Source organism: Mobula birostris, chromosome 11 (genome assembly GCF_030028105.1).
Source record: "Mobula birostris isolate sMobBir1 chromosome 11, sMobBir1.hap1, whole genome shotgun sequence".
Lineage (NCBI taxonomy): Eukaryota > Metazoa > Chordata > Chondrichthyes > Myliobatiformes > Myliobatidae > Mobula > Mobula birostris.
The window spans coordinates 55,761,989-55,783,889 of record NC_092380.1 but is presented as its reverse complement, the minus strand read 5'-3'; the positions used below and the strand labels follow the sequence as shown (position 1 = coordinate 55,783,889).

At 38.0% G+C, this 21,901-nt stretch overlaps 1 protein-coding gene across 2 annotated transcripts in view; it reads left to right on the top strand.

Moving 5' to 3' along the window:
- The window catches only part of ptdss2 (phosphatidylserine synthase 2), a 78,093-nt gene that overhangs the window by 3,004 nt on the left and 53,188 nt on the right, over window positions 1-21,901 (top strand). For both annotated transcript variants that reach the window (XM_072272258.1, XM_072272257.1), the window contains exons 2-3: window positions 12,762-12,863; window positions 21,687-21,769. In XM_072272258.1, the coding sequence (XP_072128359.1) occupies window positions 12,762-12,863; window positions 21,687-21,769 (185 nt within the window). The remainder of the gene's footprint in view (window positions 1-12,761; window positions 12,864-21,686; window positions 21,770-21,901) is intronic.

Genomic DNA, 21,901 nt, shown 5'->3' with positions numbered 1-21,901 from the left:
GCAGTGATGTTTTATGGTGGATAGTTAGCCCTGACACAATGCACTGCTTTTCATTCTGCATAATGAAAATCCAATACAGATTTAATCTTTCATCATAATTTACCTCATTCATGTTTTCCCTGGATTTAGAGATATTGTAACAAAGATGCTGAGTTACAGATAACAATGTACTATTTATGGAATTTACAAAGATAACAGTTTAATTTGAACTTTAGTAGCCTGCCAGAGCTAAAACAATTAAATCATGGCCATTTGTTCTAAGTTGTCTTCTACTTAGTCAGATAGGAGCAATCCTATTAGTCCCATTCTCCCTCTTAATCTTCCCATGTCCTAAAACTTATTGTCTCTTGCATATGTCCGTCAACTCCCTTGTGATATTTTTTCCATTTCACCCAGGTCTCCATTTATAGTCTCCATTTAACATACCAGCCTTTCTTAGGAATGTGAGAAGACTTCCATATAGCCATGGAAACTCCACACCTAAGGTACCCAAGACAAGGGTATTGGTGAGTCCCTAAGTACAGCAGTAACTGCTGCTCTGGCCATTCTGCCCAAAAGTCAGTGAAGAAAAATTCCATATTTGTAACTTGGTCATTGCCATTAATATCACTGGGAAGTGCAATAGGCTGATGAAATTCATAATGTGAAGCACTTAATACTTTTGAAAATTGATCTTGAAAATTATAAAATACATCAATCTGTTTGTGTTCTTGGATTTTTATTGCTTTTATTTCAGATAATAGGGAATGTTGACTGAAAGCGGTGAACTTGGAACTCAAATGAAAGTTCAAAGTAAATTTATTATCAAAGTACATATGTCACCACATTAAGCCCTGTGATTTATTTTCTTAGGGGCATACTCAATAAATCCATTAAGTATAATAGAATCTATGGAAGACTGCGCCAACAGGGTGGACTACCATTGTGCAAAAGACAGGAAAAGCAAACACAAAAAGAAAAGATAAAAAGGAATAAGAATAATGAATAATAAATATGGAGAACATGAAGAATGCTTGAAAGTGAGTCCATATTTTGTTTGAAGTGTTCAGTGATATGGCAAGTGAAGTTGAATGAAGTTATCCCCTCTGGTTCAAGAGGGGTAATAACTTCCTGAACCTGGTGGTGTGAGTCCTGAAGCTCTTGAGCCTTCTACCTGATGGCAGCAGTGAGAAAAGAGCATCACCTGGGTGGTGGGGTTCCCTGATGATGCTGCTTTTCTGTGACAACTCTCCATGTGCTCAGGGGTGGGGAGGGTTTTACCTGTGATGGGACTGGGCTGCATCCACTACTTTTTGTAGGAATTTATGTCCAGGGGCATTCGCGTTTTCGTACCAGACAGTGTTGCAGCCTGTCAGTATGTTCTCCACTACACATCTATAGAAATTTGTCAAAATTTTGGATGTCTTGCCTGAATCTTCGCAAATTTCTAAGGAAGTAGAAATGCTGCTGTGTTTTCTTTAGAATTGCACTTATGTGCTGGGCACAGGACAGGTTCTCTGAAATAATACCACTGAGGAATTTAAAGTTACTGATTACTCATGGGCCTCTCCTCCGGTTTCCTCCTCCTGAAGCCGATAATCATCTCCTTAGTCTTGCTGACATGAAGAATCCAAGTCCTTTTGGCTCGTGATCATCTTCAGCACTATGAGGGTAATATAACTAAGAAAGTTAATACTATGTAAAATCAGATAATATTTTTGGTGTCAATAGAATGTTTCTTTTGATCAGGCATTTCCCTTTATTGATGACTGCCATATCAGGGCTTTGAAACAGAATTTGGAATAATTTCTTCATGTAGTTCCTACAAAGGAAACTTCAAGTCTATATTTAAACATTGCTGTGGTTTATATTTAATACGTAATCCCATGATGTTATTTTGCATTTTAACCATAGTGTAGATCAGTGGTCCCCAACCACCGGGCTGCAAACCATGTGCTACCGGGCCGTGAGGAAACGATATGAGTCAGCTGCACCTTTCCTCATTCCCTGTCGTGCACTGTTGAATTTGAACATAGGGTTGCCAACTGTCCCGTATTTGCCGGGACACCCTGTATATTGAGCTAAATTGGTTTGTCCCATACAGATCCGCCCTTGTCCCATATTTCCCCCGCTAAGGTAGAGTGTTCCTTTGAAACCTTTTGTGCCGACATGGCGTGAAGCGAAGAAGCAATTACCATTAATTTATATGGGAAAAATTTTTCAGTGTTCCCAGACCCAACAAATAACCTAACAAATCATACCGAATAACACATAAAACTGAAAATAAGTAACACTAACATATAGTAAAAGCAGGAATGATATGATAAATACACAGCCTATATAAGTAGAAATAATGTATGTACAGTATAGTCGGGAAGATGAAGGCAAAACTGATTGGTGGGGAAAAAAATCGGTGCGCATGCGCACGTCACGCATGCGCACACAGGTGCCCGCGCAAGGCTTCATGGTCATGGTAGTCTTTCCTGGGGTAAAGTGTCCCGGGATTTGACTGCTACTTTTGTCCCTCATTTGGAAGTGAGAAAGTTGGCAACCCTAACTGTAAAAGACATGTTGAGGTGAGTTTAACCCTACTTGAACACCTCCCCCCCCCCAACCCCCCGGTTGATCAGTCTGCAAGAATATTATCAATATTAAACCAGTCCGCGGTGCAAAAAAGGTTGGGGACCCCTGGTGTAGATAACCTTTTAGAGTAAGCCCTAATAGCTAGCTTAGACATTGTTAACTGTAGTCTTTATTTCCTCTTATTCCTTCTCCTATTATTCATATTCCACTATTTTTATATCTTTATTAATCTTGGAATGATTAGTAGACTGTAATATATTCAATAGATTTAGCAAATGTTTGAGTGTTGAACTACACTCTTGTCACTTAACATCTAATATCGATTGGAATCCCAGCGAAATGCTTTTATTGCCTCATCTGTTTCAATAAAGTATGGTATGTAGTGATATCATTTAAAAAATCTCCACCTTGTATTTTTCATTCGAGAAATTCAGAGGGTCAGGGAAATAGACAGTCAATGTTCGGGGTTAGACCCTTCATCAGGACAGAAAGATGGTGAATATAAAAAGATAAAGGGAATGGGTGGAGCAAGAGTTTGGGTGGATCCAGGTAGAGGGGAATTGGTTAGACATTTAAGCACATAAGGCATAGGAGCAGAATTAGGCCATTCAGCCCATCAAGTCAGCTCTGCCATTTCATCATGGCTGATTTATTATCCCTCTTAATCACATTCTCCTGCCCTCTCCCTATATCTGTTGACACCCTGATTAATCAAGAACCTATCAACCTCTGCTTTAAGTATACACAGTGACTTGGCCTGCACATCTGTCTGTGCAATGAACTCCACAGATTCACCACGATTTGGCCAAAGAAATTTTTCTTCATCCCTGTTCTAAATGGGCGTTCCTCAATTCTGAGGCTGTGCCCTCTCATCCTGGACTCCCCCACTATAGGAAACATTCTCACCGTATCCACTTTATCCCGACCTTTCAATATTCAATAGGTTTCAATGAGAGCCTCCCTTCATTCTTCTAAACTCCAGCGAGTACAGGTCCAGAGCCATCGACCAGCCCTCATATGTTAACCCTTTCATCCTGATATCATTTTCATGAATTTCATCTGGACCTTCTCCAATGCCAGCACATCTTTTCTTAGATAAGGGGCCCAAAACTAACCAATGCCTTAGCATTACATCCTTGATTTTGTATTCTAGTCCTCTCAAAATGAATGCTGATAATGCATTTACCTTCCTTACCACTGACTCAACCTGCAAGTTAACCTTTAGGGAATTGTGCACAATGACTCCCAAGTCCCCTTGCATCTCAGATTTTTGAATTTTCTCCCCAATTAGAAAGTAGTTCACACCTTTCTTCCTTCTGCCAAAGTGCATTGCTATGCACTTCCCTACAGTGTATTCCATCTGCCACTTCTTTGCCCATTCACCCAATCTAAGTCCTTCTGCAGACATCCTGCTTCCTCAACACTACCTGCCCCCTACCTATTTTTGTATCGTCTGCAAGCTTGGCTACAAAGCTATTAATTCCTTTGTCCAAATCACTGAACAACAGCCAAACAGAAAAGACCCCCTTTATTCCCACTCTTTGCCTCCTGCCAGTCAGCCAATCTTCTATCCATGCTAATGTCTTTCCTGTAATACCATGGGCTCTTATCTTGTTAGTGGCCTTGTGTGGCACCTTCTCAAAGACCTTCTGAACAAACAAATAAACAACATCCACTGACTCTCCATTGTCTATCCTGCCTATTATTTCTGCAAAGAATTCCATCGGTTATGTAAAGCAAGGTCTCCTCTTTAGAAAACCATGCTGACTTCGGCCTATTTTATATTGCGCTTCCAAGTACTCCAAAACCTCTTCCTTAATAATAGACTCCAACATCTTTCCAAACACTGAAGTAAGGCTACCTGGCCTATAGTTTCTTCTGTCCCCTCCCTTTTTAAAAAGAGGAGTGACATTTGGAATTTTCCAGTCCCCAGTAACCATTCCAGAATCTAGTGATTTTTGAAAGATCGTTACTAATGCCTCCACAATCACTGCAGCTACCTCCTTCAAAACCCTCAGGTGTAATTAATCTCATAGAGGGGGCTTTTCAGTTTCTCAAGCACCTTCTCAGTGATAGCTATGACACTGACTTCTGCCCCATGACACTCTTGAATTTTTGGCGTTCTGGTGTCTTCCAGAGTAGAGTGATTTAAAAAAACGCTTATTCAGTTTGTCTGCCATTTCTTTGTCCTGCAGTACTATCTCTTCAGTGTCATTTTCCAGTGGTCCGATATCCACATATCCACTCTCATTTCTATTTTACCCTTTATATATCTGAAAAACTCTTTATGTCATTTATTGGCTAGCTTGTCTTCATATTTCATCTTTTCTCCCTTTAAAGCTTTTTTAGTTGCTTTCTGTTGGTTTTTAAAAGCTTCCTAATGCTTTACTTTCCCACTAATTTTTGCTATATTATATGCCCTCTTTTATGTTTTATGTTGTCTTTAACTTCCCTTGCCAGCCACAGTTCCTCATGTGTCTTTTCTGTACCTTCTGAATTTCTCCTAGAAACATCAGCCATTGCTGTTTTGCCATCATCCCTGCTAGTGTCCCCTTCCAATCAATTTTGGCCAGCTTGTGTCTCTGTAATTGCCTTTACTCTACTGTATTACTGATACGTTTGACTTTAGCTTCTCCATCTCAAACTGCAGGGTGAATTTTATCATACTATGATCAGTGCTTCCTAAGGGTTCATTTACCTTAAGCTCCCTAATGTAATCTGTGTCATTAAATAAATCCTAATTCAGAATTGCTGTTTCCTGAGTGGGCTCAGCACAAACCGCTCTAAGAAGCCATCTAATAGGAATTCTACAATTCCCCCTCTTGTGACCCAGCACCAACAGGATTTTCCCAATCCAGCTACATATTGAATCCCCCATGATTATTACAACATTGCCCTGTTTACATGCCTTTTCTATCTCTTGTTGTATTTTGTAGCCCCCATTCTGGCTACTATGTGGAAGCTTGTATATAAACTCCTAAATTTTTTTTTTTACTCTTGCCATTTCTTAATTCTATCCGTTAGAATTCTATTTCTTCCGATCCTATATCACCCTTTTCTAAGGATTTGATTCCGTTTTTTACCAAAAGAGCCACCCTACCCGATCTGCCTACCTGCCTGTCCTTTCAATACAATGTGTATCCTTGCATGTTAAGCTCCCAATTGTGATCTTCTTTCTGCCACAGCTCAGAGATGCCTACAACATCATACCTGCTAAACTCTAGCTGTGCCACAAGATCACCTACCTTGTTCCATTTGCTGCCTGCATTCAAATATAACACCTTCAATCCTGTCTTCATCATTCTTTAATTTTGGTCCCCTCTTGTTCTTTAACTCATCCCACTGTCTGCAGTTTTGCCCCATCATCCTCCTGTCCTTCCCCACAGTCTCACTACACACTGCATCTACTTGTATACCAACTGCCCCATCCTGAGCACTATCACTCAGTTTCCCATCCGCCTGCCAGATTATTTTAAACTCTCCTCAACAGATCTAGCAAACCAGCCTGCAGAGATATTGGTCTTCTTCGGATTCAGGTGTAACCTGTCCCTTTTTCCCTTTTGTACAGTTTACACCATCCCCAGAAGAGATGCCAATGATGAAGACATCTGAAATCCTGCCCCCTGCAGCTGTTCTGCCAAATCATCGTATTCTTGCCCTCACTAATACACGGCACAGGCAGCAATCTGGAGATTACTCCTCTGGATGTCCAATTTTTCAACTTTCTGCCTAGCTCCCTAAATTCTCTCTTCAGGACCTCCTCCCTTTTCCTACCTATATCATTGGTGCCAAGATGTACCAAGATTACTGTCTGCTCACCCTGCCTATTTAGAATGCCATGGACCAGATCTGAGACATCCCTGATCAGGGAGGCAACATACTATCCGGGTGTCTCTATCGTGTCCATAAGGTAGGAGCACCATATCATGTACTATACAATAGCCATCATTTTACCTGTGAATTTTTTGTAATTCTCTACCCCAGAAAGCAGTGGGTAAAAAGAAAGTTATGAAGGCTGATATGGAGTTATAGACTTGTGGGGAATGGAAGGTTGTTGGAACTAAGAGTGTGGTATAGGCCAGGATTAGATCAACTTTGATTTCAAAGCTAAATATGGCAGATTCTGTAGAAGTGGAAGGAAGGATAGTATTAGAAATACCAGTTAGGGAGGAACAGATTTGAAACAGTGATCATTTGTTCAATTTATAAATATTATTTAGTGTTGAAATACTTTAAATTCAAAAAACAAGGTTGTGTAAAAATAGAAACTGGTGGGATTGAGATGAAGAGAGACTGATCACCTGAGAGAAGATGATGACGACATTTTAATCACAGCTGGTCTATCTGGAGGAGTACGTTGGTTGTTTGTTCATCTTTGTTGTGTGCAATTCTTTATTGATTCTGTAGTATTTCTTTGTATTTACAGTGTATGCCCACAAGAAAATGAATCTCAGGATAGTATGTGGTGACGTATACAGTGGTATGCAAAAGTTTGGGCACCCCTGGTCAAAATTTCTGTTACTGTGAATAGCTAAGTGAGTAAAAGATGACCTGATTTCCAAAAGGCATAAAGTTAAAGATGACACATTTCTTTAATATTTTAAGCAAGATTACTTTTTTATTTCCATCTTTTACAGTTTCAAAATAACAAAAAAGGAAAAGGGCCCGAAGCAAAAGTTTGGGCACCCTGCATGGTCAGTACTTAGTAGCACCCCCTTTGGCAAGTATCACAGTTTGTAAACACTTCCTGTATCCAGCTAAGAATCTTTCAATTCTTGTTTGGGGGATTTTCGCCCATTCTTCCTTGCAAAAGACTTCTAGCTCTGTGAGATTCTTGGGCCATCTTGCATGCACTGCTCTTTTGAGGTCTATCCACAGATTTTTGATGATGTTTAGGTCGGGGGACTGTGAGGGCCTTGGCAAAACCTTCAGCTTGCACCTCTTGAGGATTTTGAGGTGTGTTTAGATCATTATCCTGTTGTGGAAGCCATCCTTTTTTCATCTTCAGCCTTTTTACAGACGGCGTGATGTTTGCTTCGAGCACTTGCTGGTATTTAATTGAATTCATTCTTCCCTCTACCAGTGAAATGTTCCCCGTGCCACTGACTGCAACACAAGCCCAAAGCATGATCGATCAGTTGGAGAGGTGTTCTTTTCATGAAATTCTGCACCCTTTTTTCTCCAAACATACCTTTGCTCACTGTGCCCAAAAAGTTCTATTTTAACTTCATCAGTCCACAGGGCTTGTTTCCAAAATGCATCAGGCTTGTTTAGATGTTCCTTTGCAAACTTCTGGTGCTGAATTTTGTGGTGAGGACGCGGGAACGGTTTTTTTCTGATGACTCTTCCATGAAAGTCATATTTGTGCACGTGTCGCTGTACAGTAGAACAGGGCACCACCAATCCAGAGTTTGCTAAATCTTCCTGAAGGTCTTTTGCAGTCAAACAGGGGTTTTGATTTGCCTTTCTAGCAATCCTACGAGCAGTTCTCTCGGAAAGTTTTCTTGGTCTTCCAGACCTCAACTTGACCTCCACCGTTCCTGTTAATTGCCATTTCTTAGTTACGTTACGAACTGAGGAATCGGCTACCTGAAAATGCTTTGCTATCTTCTTGTAGCCTTCTGCTTTGTGGGCATCATTTATTTTAATTTTCAGAGTGTTAGGCAGCTGTTTAGAGGAGCCCATGTCTGCTGATTGTTTCGACAAGGTTTGAGGAGTCAGGTTATTTATAAAGCTTTGAAATTTGCATCACCTGGCCTTTCCTAATGATGACTGTGAGCAAGCCATAGCCCTAACAAGCTAATTAAGGTCTGAGACCTTGGTAAAAGTTATCTGAGAGCTCAAATCTCTTGGGGCACCCAAACTTTTGCATGGTGCTCCTTTCCTTTTTTTTTGCTGTAAAATTGTACAAAACAAAAATAATACACTAATCTTGCTTAAAATGTTGAAAATAATGTTTAATCTTTAACTTTATGACTTTTGGAGATCAGTTCATCTTCTACTCACTTAACTATTAACAGTAACAGAAATTTTGACTGGGGTGCCCAAACTTTTGCATGCCACTGTACTTTGATAATTTAACTTTAAAGTTGAACAACTAGTTATCGAAGCATGTTGTTCTAATTTAATGTATATGCTTAGGATACGTTCTTCTCCACTTTGGAGAAAGTTAATGCAGATGGGTGACTTAACTACAATACAGAAAATCCTGAGCATCTGTGGAGGGGGTCTCGGATTAACATTTTGTGTTGCGGTAATAGCCTATTGAGTGTTTCTAGCATTTTTTCTTTGATTTGGGATTTCTAGCATCTGTGGACTTTGGTTTTTCACTTTGCAGAATACCTCTTATTCAATTTGTAGCTGTGGACTTGAGCTTCCATTTGTTTGTCACATTAATTTTTAGTTCCATTCCTCGGTCAACCTCTTTTTTTGTTCTGTTCTCCTCTTCCAATGAAATGTGGCAAACTTGAGTAGCAGAGATACATTTTCTGTAAAGAAATACTACTGGCTCACTGCTAAATTCTACAATTTCAGATAATGAGCTTTACCAATTTGTCAGAAGTTGCTAGTAACAGTGATGTTTCTCCCTCCTCAGATGTAGTGTGATCCACTGGATATTCATCCAGAATTTTCTCATTTTAAATTTGCAGCAACGCAATGTTTTGTACCTAGCTGTTCATATTTTTATTTTTCTCCTCTATCCTTATTCATCTCTTTCTTTTGCATCTCCAGACAGTTCAGAATGTGGGGAATAGGTCTGCCTCAATTGATGCACAAATTTAATGGACTGAATTGTTGCTTTCTGTACTCTATCTACAGTATATCCTTATTGGTGTATTCTGAGGCTTTCAAACTTTATTATTTTCCCTTATTTCTTCCTGTTCCTAAGTCTGCTAAATCATCAACTCTGCCTTCATTTTCTTCACTCCTGCAACATATTTTTAGCTTTTTTAATGTTGGCACTCAGTCGCTGTTGTAAGGTAATTTTGAATTGGTGTTTACAGGTATGAAGCACATATGGCATAGAAGTACGTAGGAGGTACCTAATAAAGTGGTCACTGAGTGCCTGCCCCTGGTCATCTGCTGCTGTAGCTCGCTTCGAGGTTCAACGTGTTGTGCAATCTGTTATCTGTCATTAAGGCATTTTCACCCACAGATCTGCTGCTAGCTTTTTTTTTTCTGGAGATCAGTTTCTGAGATACTCAAATCATCTCATCTGGCACCAACAATCATTCCACAGTCAAAGCCACTTAGGTTACATTTCTTCCCCATTCTGATGTTCGATCTGAACAACCTCTTAACCATATCTGCATGCTTTTATGCATTGAGTTGTTGCCACATGATTGGTTGATTAGATATTTGCATTGATGAGCAGGTGTACCTAACAAAATGGCCACTGAGTTTGCATCTATATTTTCTTTTGGAATGCAAGCTGCAACTGAAGTAAACATGTCTTTGACAAATTTAAGGTGATGTCTTCTTGAAAAATATGTGCAGTAGCTTCAATAGAATACTACATTTACACAAGTCAATTGATTTGTATCCAATCCTGCTTGTAAACAAAGTTAATGCAAAATCATATTGGAATCTTTGAGGTGTGTCTTTATAAAAGTTTTATTTATGATATATACTTGAGCAGAACCTACATTTTTATCTGTTATTTCAAAGTACCATAATGACTTGTTCACTACTCCAGGGAGAGTTAGAGACCGTGTATGTATATATATGTGTGTATGTGTGACTTAGTGTTGTGGAATGCAGTTTACTAAGATTCTTCATAATTGACGTGGCTCAGCTTTTTGCCATTGATCTGTGTTGGCTTGATTTGCCTACCAATTACCTAAATATGTAACATGGTAAATATAACATGACAGTTCTCAAAAGGTAGTGAGAATGTGCAGGGCCAGTTTGTCCCCTTGAACCTGTATAACACTAGCTGATTTTATCACATCACAACCTACTATCTTACTCTGTAACCTTGAATACTCTCAAGATTTAAATTTCTGTGTTTTAATAGTTTTTGTAATTTTGTATGTACTTAGATTTTAAGTACTCTTTTATTTGTGCTGTTGTTTATACATCAGATGTAAATGCAAAATGTAAGATTTCCTTGTTCTCCAACACATTTAAAAACAATGCTGGTATTTCTCTGTTAAATTTCTTTCATCTTGTTTAGATTTCTCTATTTAGGGATGCAGTTGATGAATGGGTGGCAGTGCTAGTTGGAGCTTTGTTGCCATAGTGAAATTTATTTTTGCAGAATACTGCAATAGTTCTATTGTGTCTCTTCAGTTAGTGCTAAGACTGTCACTGAATATAACCACTTATCTACAATGCATGACCTTTGACAAAAAATAGCTTGTTCGTCTTTTTAAAATACTTGTTTGGAGAGCTATTAGCTGACCTGTCACAATAAGTATATGTTTACAATTCCAAGGCTGTATTGGATTTGCAGTGAAGGATTTTAGTTTCTGTTAATATACAGATAAAATCGAATACATTTGGGAACACAAGACAATGTGCATAATGCCTGACTGCCATTGTTTGAGGGATTTCTTAAAAGTGAGTAATGGATGGACTGGAGTGAGAATTTTCTCAGGATTTATAAATTAATGCCTGATTATTTTTAGTCACAAAGAAGTTTCATGTTTATGAGAACACTGGGCTTTCTGTTTAACTTATTTTTTAAAAATGTGAAAGTGTTAAAATTAATGCTTTTGTGAATCTTTTTGGATCTGGTGAGAATATATTTTGGAGTGCCTAAAAAGACCCCTCTTGTGCTGCTTAGGTTAACTTTACGCTGAAACTTTAGATGAGTTCAGCGCTTTGGCAACTGTGAAGGGATCAGGTTCAGATTCTTGCATCTCACTCCCTACCAGCTCAGATTAAATTCCTCCTCAAGATTTAAATGCTTAAAAATGGTGCAGGTATAAAACAAAATCAGATTTGAAAGACTTGAGGCACTGGCAGTGGTGAAGAAGAGGATAAGAGGGGGTTGACCTGATTTCAGCAGATTCAATTTGAGAGCGTATGTTTAATAGTCTAGTAATAACTGGATGTTATACTAAAAGTATTGAGCTTCACTGGGACTGAGAAGACAATTATCAAACAAAAGTTAAAATTTTAATGAATACGTGTGACAGTATGAAAATCTGGCTGAGAGGTTCCACGATAACAATCTTTCACTCAATGTCAGCAAGATGAAGGAGCTGATCAGGAGGAAGCCTGAGGTCCATAAGCCAGTCCTCATTGGGGGAATCAGAGATTGAGAGGTCAGCAATTTTAAATTCCTCAGTGTTAGCATTTAAGAGGATCTGTCCTGGGTCTGGCACCTAAGTGCCATTGCGGAAAAAAGCATGACATGCCTCTACTTAGAAGTTTGGAAAGATTCAGCATATCCACTACTTTTTGTAGGCTCTTCCGTTCAAAGGCATTCGAATTTACATACCAGTCTGCAATGCAACCAATCAATATACTCTTCAGCATACATCAATAGAAGTCTGTCAAAGTTGTAGATATCATGCTGAATCTTTGATCCGCATTGAGCACATCTACATGAAACACTGCTACAGGAAAGCAGCATCCGTCATCAAGGACCCCCACTATCCAAGCCGTGTTGTCTTCTCACTGCTGCCATCAGGAAGAATGTACAGGAGCCTCAGGGCTCACACCACCAGGTTCAAGAATGGTTATTACCCTCAACCATCAGGCTTTTGAACCAGGAAGAATGACTTCACTCAACTTCACTCACCCCAGCACTGAACTCTTCCCACAACTAATGTACTCACTTTTAAGCAGTCTTCATCTTATGTTCTTGATATTTATTACTTATTTATATATTTATTTTCTTTTTGTCTTTTGCACATTAGTTGAGGATGGTCTTTTCTTAATTCTGTTGTTTCTTGTATTTACTGTGAATGTCCGCAAGAAAATGAAACTCAATGTTGTCTGTGGTGACATATGAACTTCGATAAATTTACTTTGAACTTTGATTTTTTACAATTCATTGGAAAATAAATAGTTATAAATGGAAGTGATTTTTACAGTGAATTTGCTTTCTAAATTAGTTATTGTTTTGAGCTGAGTATTTTTATCAATTTAAAAACATTTCCTGGTAGTCCTCTAACCCTGTAGATATCATTTGGGTTTGTTCAGCCATGGAATGGTTATTGAAGCAGCAATTCTATTTCTGTTTACAGGAGAGCTCACACCTTGACTGTGTTATTTATCCTGACTTGTGCACTAGTTTATGTTACCTTATTGGAAGAAACTCCTCGGGACACAGCCTATAATATTAAGAGGTAAGTGATAGTCTCTTGTAACTTGTCTAATCCTTTTTCTTTCTGAAATCCAAAGAATGCGTTCTCTTTTATGCCTTGCTTTTTTTTTAAATCCCTCCAGGATATTGAGAGGTACTGTGCTGAAACCTGGTTCAGCAAGTCTGTTGACCGTCATTATATGTGACAAAATCCATTAGCTCTCAACTGTTGAAAATAGTACATTAGATCCATAGCATTGAGTTCAGTAAAGACTCCTCGAAAAATTGTATTTTCTACCTTTGTGCAATGTGAAGAATCAAAACATTAAATTTTCCAATGTAATCTGATATGTCATGACAGTTTGTGCCCCAACCTAAAGCCATTATCTGTGACAGTCCTGGTATTGGAGGAGGAGGAAAATTGCTATTCAATTCTATAATCTGGGTGGTCAAAATATTAAAGAATAAACATGAAAAACTATTGCCATTGTCCCACTGCTCATAGATCCATTTGCTCATCGCTCTTGTCTTTGCTAAATGTATTGATTTTTAACTACATTTTACAATAACTTAGAACTGCTCCTTAGAGAACCAACTTATCTACTCAAACAGATATAGGCCTAGCTTGAGGGTGTACTAAATGAAACTGTCTAAGCATTTCTAGGCTGTGCAACTCTGTGCTGGGAGCCTGCCTTAGATACCCTTTGAAAAATATATTTATCCATTGTGATGCCTCTTCTTTTGGGACCTCCCTTCCTTCTTCCTGATCTTATTTTCCATGCCACCATTCAGGTGAGCTGGCCCAGATTTGCTTGATTTCCATCCTACATTCCCCATTGATCTAACTTGTAAGTGAAATGCAAGGTCTGACCCTTGTGTGTAATTAATTTTCCTGTGCTGCAGCTTCAAATGAAACCTCCATTGCCCAGATGCACTTGATCCCAATGACATCATTTAACATTCCATTCAATTTTGAGCCCCCCAAAAAATCTTGCAATCATGTGCTGTGTCCATTTGAATACTTTTTTATGAGGTAGCTCCAGGGAAACTAACTGGAAATCACCTGATAAGCTTAATAATGAAATTCTCATCTTTTCAATGTTATTGAGGAGGCTTTCCAATTAATATAAGAAATAAGAACAGAGCATGTTATCGTTGAAGTCTGTTCTGCCATTCAACAAGGCCAGCAGTTATTTCAGTTATACCTGTACTATCCACACAGCCTTTGCTCCCTTTTAATCTCCATAAATCTCTGGACCTTCTGTTTTAAGTAAACTTGTTGACTGAGGCTCCATAGCTCCCTGGGGTAGAGCAAACATAAAATTAATTTCCCATTTTCCTTGGTTTTAGACTTGGTCAGGAAGGCGTTATCCCTGCATCCAGCCTATTGAGCCTTGTAAGAATCCTCTCATTCTTTTAAAATTAATGTAATATTGGCCTAGGCCATAGGCTATTTTATTTTGTTGCATACAGAAATTTTGCTGCATTCTGCCTATGATATATATCCTTCTCCAGGTAAAAAGATCATTGTGTGACATCCTTATTCTTATGCTGAATCCTTTTGTAATTTTTTTAAATTGCTTGCTTCATTTGCATGTTGACTTTCCTTGACTTGTCTCTTTAAACATCATTACTTACCATTCTCATTACTTCTGCACCTCATTTTTTTTTTGCATTATTTTACCTTTTCCATATTCTAAAGAGATTAAAGAGATGAGCTTTATATGTCACATGTACAGGGACGTTGAAGCATACAGTGGAATGTGTCATTTGCATCAATAATCAACAGAGTTCTAAGTGCTGGAGGCAGCTCCCATGTGTTGCCATGCATCTGCCGCCAACATAGCATGTCCACAACTCTAACCAATCCGTCCTTTTGGCATGTGGGAGGAAACTGATGAGGTCACGCGAAGAATGTACAGCCTCCTCACAAACAGCAGTGAGAATTGAACCTCCAGTCTTCCGATCACTGGCGCTGCAAAGCATTACATTAACCACTATGCCACTGTGTTGTCTACCTTGTACAATCCTTTAGCTTGCTTATACCTTTGAAGCTTGTTTATAGACAAATTGTTGATGTAGATCGAGTGGCATGCTCTCAAATACTGACCTCTACAGTACCCCATCCATCATAGCTTGCCAGCCTGAGAGAGACTTTTTCTACATGTCTTTCTCCCTAATATCCAATTCTTAGTTCATGACGGTATGTTACCACCGCTACTCCTTGTACTTAGCTTTATTGTGTAGGTGTTATTGAAAGGCTTCTGAAAATCCAAGACACTTCATTCATTGTTTCCACATATCTCTTCTATTAGTCAGCTTAATTAGTAGGTTAATTAAACATTATTTGGCTTTAATAAATTAATGCTGTTAGACTGTTCAAGGTGTTTTGTTTGTATACCCTTTTATTATAGATTATACATTTTCCTTATCTGACTGCTCATTAACTCCCTGATCTCACTCTTCAATACTAGTATTTATTTTCTTTAATTCCTCATTCTCACTGGATCTTATGTCAGGACTTTTGTACTTCTATCATGATGCCAAGGACAGGGATTATCTAATTCCTCTACTATTTGCTTACTCTTCATAAATTCTTCTGATTCTGAATCTTCAATTTCTGAATTCCGCATTACTTTCAATACTCAGACTTTCTGCTGTGTTCGACAACTTTGTAAGCCTCCCTCATGGATTTTGTTATATCATTAATTTCTTTTTCTGGGCACAGCTGGATATTCTTCTTTTGGGTTTTTGTGCTTTATGAGAATGTATTTTGTGGTTTTGCATTAATTTTTTTAAAAATGCTAGCCATTGCTAACCTTTCCATCTACTTTCCCAGTCAACAATCAGCTTCATTGTATTAGATTTAAGAAATCAGTTCATTTTGCCTCCTCTATTCTGTATACTTAGGTAAGTGGGTTTCCATAAGAGACATTTACAAGGCAAGGATCTCGTGTTCAAGATTTGTAATTTTTAAGAGCTGATTAATCACTGATGAGGACAGGAATGAAACTATTCTTGGACCACTTTCATGTACCTATTTAGGTTTAATAATAGGGACAAGTTTTTTTTTGCTTTCCTGCAATGGGCAAAAGAAGCAATAGGCTAAATTTCTGATTGTTATTATGTGCTAACACATGTACTGAAAGAAGAAGGCTTAATTGGTATCCAAATTTACTCCCACTCTACCCTCATTGACATTTTCATTTATTTGGATTTAAGACTCTCATTCATTTCATCTTCTGTGCTCTATATTTTCTGGTTTAGGAAGGTTTTTAGTAAATTGGATAAATAAGCTCAGGTTTCTAATTATCAATATATCAAGGGTATATTTCAATAGGTCAAAATTAAATGAATTATGTACTTGTGTACAATGGATTAAAATTATTTATAAACAATTCTGTTTAGAATTATTGCAAACAAAAAACATTTAGTTCTTCAGTTCCCTGATCGGCACATTCCTCAAATGCCTTGTTTGCGCAAGTTGCTGCAGTGTGCTTATTCCTCACTAGTGTCCTTCCAGTCTGGTATGTGCTTTTCCCAAGTGGATTTGTCCAGTTGATTCGTTGAATACATTTCATTAGTGAACCCAACAAGTCTGTGCACCACCTTCAATTAAATTTTCCTATTTCTGACAATTAAATCTTGATTGAATGCATCTTAAATATAGGATGTAATTAGTTCACAACAATCTATTCCTGTGGGCAAATAGAACTAGATTAAATTTCATTCATTGTAGAATAGTCAAAGCTTTGTTCAGTTTTTCAGATAATGTCAGATATGTATATTTGAATGTAATGGGTGGGTGATGCATTATTCTAAGAATTATTTCTTGGTTTAACCTTTCCCTTCCTATTTGTGCACATGTTCATAGGATGTGCTTACACAGTAATCTGTGTCTAATTTTGCTGAAAACTGATAAAACACTAAATAAAAACATGCATTTGTGTATTGAAGCCTCTTTTCCTGTGGTTCTTCGAGACCGGGCTAGCACTTAGCCTGAGTAGAAAAACAGAGTCCAGAAATCATTGGCAGGGAGAGGATGAAGTGGGATCCCAGAGACAGTGGCAGAGTAAGGAAGAGGAAATGGGCTCCTGGAAATGCTGGAAGTGAGACAAATAGACTGATTGATTCAAGTTTAATAGCAACAAAGCAGTTTTCCTCATGTACTAATAATTGGATTACATGTTCCGTTCAATGGTGATTCTGTTGTTTGAGTTGCTGAAGTAATCATTTCAACTTTTGTTATTCATCCATTTCTAGGTTCTTCACTCTCTTTAACTTGGATTTTGGCCTTTGTTGTGTGTATGTTATCATTCTTTGTAACTTTAATTTCCACATTTCATTTTCTTTGATGCAGATCTGAGATTGACGGAAATAATCCTAACTTCCATGGCTAATCCAGAGCACTTATTTAAAATTTATTTGTGGGATGTGGACCCTGATTGGCTGGCAATAATTGGTAACGCTAGTAGCCCTCGAACTGAGTGGCTCATTAAGCAATCTCAGAAGGCAGCTAAAATCTACATAGCCAGCCAGAGGACAAGAGTACAGATTTTCTTCCCTGAAGGACATAAGTTTTTAATGTCATGGTCACCATTGCAGATGCTAACATTTTATTCTGGATTGCTTAATTCATTGAATTTAAATTCTCTGGATGCCATTATAAGATGTGCATTTCCTGTGCATACCACTTGATGATAGTCTGGTAACTTGACCATTGTCCAACAAGATACCAGTTAGGAAGTTGGGCTAATGCTACTAATTTGAAATATAACACGATCTTTAAGTGTGGTAGCTTGAGATTATCTTAATACAATGATACTTAAGTGTGTTAACAATGGAACTGATAAACTCAGAAGAAAACTGTCAAAATATAGAAGCATTAATTACATTGGACAACAATTTTTTTCAGAAGAGTTTTTCCTCAGAATTTTTTTTTGTTTATGATAGACTGCTTGAAGATGAACACAAATACAATTTCAGGCTGCTTGCGTCACGAAGGAATTTGGAGAAACAACAAATTAACTTTTATTGAATATAATGTGTTTAATTGCATAATGGTGCTGATGCTTTGCAATAGTTCAACTAAGTTAAAAGATGATTTTCATTTGTACTCAGTGTCTGAGGCTTCTCGTTTAAGTGTCCAACAATAATTCGCCAGCATTGATGGATTCCAGTTGCCCTGGTATCTTTTCTCCATGATCGCAATGTCCTGGTAAAACCTTTCACCATGCTCGTCACTAACAGCACCAAGATTTGCACGGAAGAAGTATAAATGGGAATGCAGAAAATGAATCTTTAGTGACATGTTGCATTTCATGGATTTATATGCTTGAAGCATGCTTTCAACCAGCTGCATGTAGCTTGGTGCTCTGTAGATGCCGAGAAGAATTTCAACAACTTAATTGAATGCCTTCCATGTGATTATCTCCGGTCCCACTAGAAATTCTTCAAATTGCCTGTCATTGATGACCTTTTTGATTTGTGGATCAACAAAAATGCTTTCCTTAATCTTAGGATCAGTTATTCTGGGAAGCATGTCTCAAATATCAAAATCCTTCATAGAAATTTTTGTGCTTGGTGATAGCAAATTCCATCCTTACAGTCCTGAACCCAATAATTATTAATAAAACCTGTCCTGCCCTGCAGCTACGCCACTTAAGCATGCCTAGACAAGATAGGAAACTTTCCAGCTTACGTTGTAGGCAACATTTTAATTGACTTGAATTATGAATTGAAATAATAAACATAAGTTTATTTTAAAAATGTTGCGTGGTAGGGAAATTTCATGGTGATTTTCATGATCAGTAGCCCAAAATTCATAAGATACACTTAAAGGTATTCAGGAAGCAAAATCTTTGTTGTCCAGTGTTATTTTTACTGAATTTTATGATAGTAGTTCTATATTATAGAAAGAAGATTCTTAATTAAAGTGCATGGACTACCAGTAATGCAAAGTTCCAGAGTTAACTACTGCAATTAGGTTTCCCTTTGTCACCCTAAATAAAGCTTTGATCCATTAGTGTTCATCATCATCATCAGGTGCCGTGCCCAGTTTGATCTTTGACTGCCATGGCCCCCACACTCCTGTTTTGGGTCAAGTGGATCAATTCATTGGTATTCATTTCCAGTTCTCTGGTTGCTGTCTCCATAATCATTTGTAGTTGTCTTCCTCTTGCTTTCTTCCCTTCAATCTTTCCCATAATTACTGTGCATTCTAACTCGTCTTTCCTAATCACATGTCCAATGAAGTTACGTTGCCTTTTCATGATCTCATACATTATTTCTCTTTTTGTGTTTGCTCTGTTCATGACGTCCTCGTTAGATATTCATTTTGTCCATGATATTCTTTGCATCCTCCTCAAAAACCACATCTCTGCTGCTACAATTTGTTTTCTTATGTTGCTAGATATTGTCCAACATTCTGAGCCATATAACATAACTGTATAAACATAACATTTCAGTACTCTGAGGCAGGTTGTCATGCCTAGTTTAGTGTTGATCAGTATACTCTTCATTCTCGTAAAGGTGTCTTTTGCCATCCCTATTCTTCTTTTGATGTTCATGTTGCACCTGCCATCTGATGTCACCCAGCTTCCTAAGTAGCAAAAGTTCTGTACTTGTTTTATGTCTTCCCCGTTTATTCTCAGCCTGCAGATAGGATTCTCCTTTTTTGGATATCACCATACATTCTGTCTTTTTGCAATTGATTGATAGACCGATTTTTGCACTTTCTTCAACAATTATATCAAGTTTTGTAGTTCTGCCTCCGTACTTGCAATTAACAGTGTCATCTGCATATCTGAAATTATTGATGTTTTCACCGCCAACTTTGATTCCCAAGATGTCTCTTATTTTTTGTAATAGGGTTAGGGACATACATTGGAGAGTCCTGCCTTTGCTTCATTGTTGGATGGTAAAATTGGGCAGTGATTTCCTTATACTGGAGTCGTGCTTTGCTTCACTATTATGTGGTTAAATTAGAAAGAATTTTCTGATTTGCCATGTGTCTGGCAAGAACATCTCTGCATGAGAGTTCTTGCTTCCAGTTACCTTAAAACATTTGGGAGCACAAGTCAGGTCACCATGAATTTGGCTTTGCTTTGGAATACAATGCAGTAAAATTGGTACTCCACATGGCTGACACAGAATGAATCATGCACAACAGTAGTTTCAGTGACATGCCTGCTGCTGTATATATTAGTAGCGGTTAAAGATCAATCGTTACGTATTGCTGTACTTCAGTAAAATATTTAACATACAAGCTTAAAGGAAGATGAGTGGGTAAAAATGCTTATGGTGGTGAGACAGAAGGGAAGGGCAAATATATAATGGGTCAAAAATGGGATTTCTTATGGTCTCCATTGGGACAGCAAGTTTTAGGAGATCAGGAAATTGAGGTATGGTGGTGTGGGTCACAGTGTTTAAGATTTTATGAAAGAATGCATTTGGTGAAATTAGTGGAAGAGATGGTAGGTGCAAAAAATCAATCAAATAATGGTGATGTAGAGAATTGTTAATGTGGCATGAAACCAATGACGTTGGCTTCTGATACAATATTGTCATGTTTTCTCACCAACACTCAAAAGGAACATTACACTGGGAATGCTATCACTTAATGAATGTCTGATAAAACTTGCTTCATGAATGCCCAATCAAATTTTTGAGTTGAAGCAAATCGCTACAATAATAATTGTTCTTATGTTCTTGCTGTAAAACAATTTCAGTTAAGTGATGCTAAAATGAACAGAACTACCCCAGTAAATTTCTGTGTCCTTTTTGATGTACACAATGACAACTTGATGAGACTCGACGGGTGAACTTTGCATGCTGTTGTGAAGCCATTAATACAGGATTATTTACCAAGTATGCTGCTAGAAAGTGACAAAATAATAATAGGGAAGAATGGCAACACACATCAAAGTTGCTGGTGAACGCAGCAGGCCAGGCAGCATCTCTAGGAAGAGGTACAGTTGACGTTTCGGGCCGAGACCCTTCGTCAGGACCGGCAACTTTAATGTGTGTTGCTTGAATTTCCAGCATCTGCAGAATTCCTCGTGTTTGCATTTCTAAAAACAGGGAAGAATGGCCAGTTCTGAGTCTGGAAGACTGCATATGGAATAATCTAATTTTGTCAAACAATCAGACTGCCATTTTGTGACAAGAACATCAGACTTGAATGGAAAGCATTGATTGAGGTTGCCTTTACTAGAAATGGAAATAAGAGTCCTTCACATTATTTGAAGTTCAAGGTCCATATTTTAATTACAAAGTTATGAATGTGTAATACTACCTCAACCCTAGCAATGATAGATGAAATCCTGTCTTCTCAGAGTTGTGATTTGTTTATACACAATTTCATCAATTCTGCTTATACCGTGTACCATAGTGCTTTGCTGTCTTTGTGGTATACTTTAGGCCAGAGATCCAGAGAAGGTTCAGTCTTTCAAACTGGTTTGAGAAACAACTGTTAATCCTGGCAAATTACATCACATATGATGATCAAAATTTCCCAGCCTGCTGTCTAGAGCTTTTAAAACGGCTCTCATTTACAATGTTGCCTTTCTTCCAAGCATCACTGGTGTTAACAAAATCACTTCAAGATATATTGGAACACTTTCATCTCAAAACATCATCAGACTTGTTTTACTATGAGAACATTACTACATTTTTACATGTTCAAAATTTCATGAGTACATTCTGAAGGGGGAGTTGAGTTTGAATGTCTTTATCCCTTCAAGATGTATTCGAGTTTTTTAAAAAAAAAGCTTGAGTGCTCATAAGGGTATTTATAAACCTCTGATTTGAATTGTAATCAACTGCTTCCTTGAGCATCTTTCTCATTTTACTGTTTAACTTGCAGAGGAATTATTGCCAGTATTCTGGTGTTCTTGTGTTTTGGAGTCACCCAAGCAAAAGATGGACCATTTTCCAGACCTCACCCAGGTATGGTTCTTGGCAATTTTGTTGCAAGCATCCTTATTCTGAAATGGTTTCTCAATTCTAAATAAATATTCAAGATGATTAATTTATTCATATAATTCAGGATTTCTGATGCCAGGTATCAACTAGGAATAT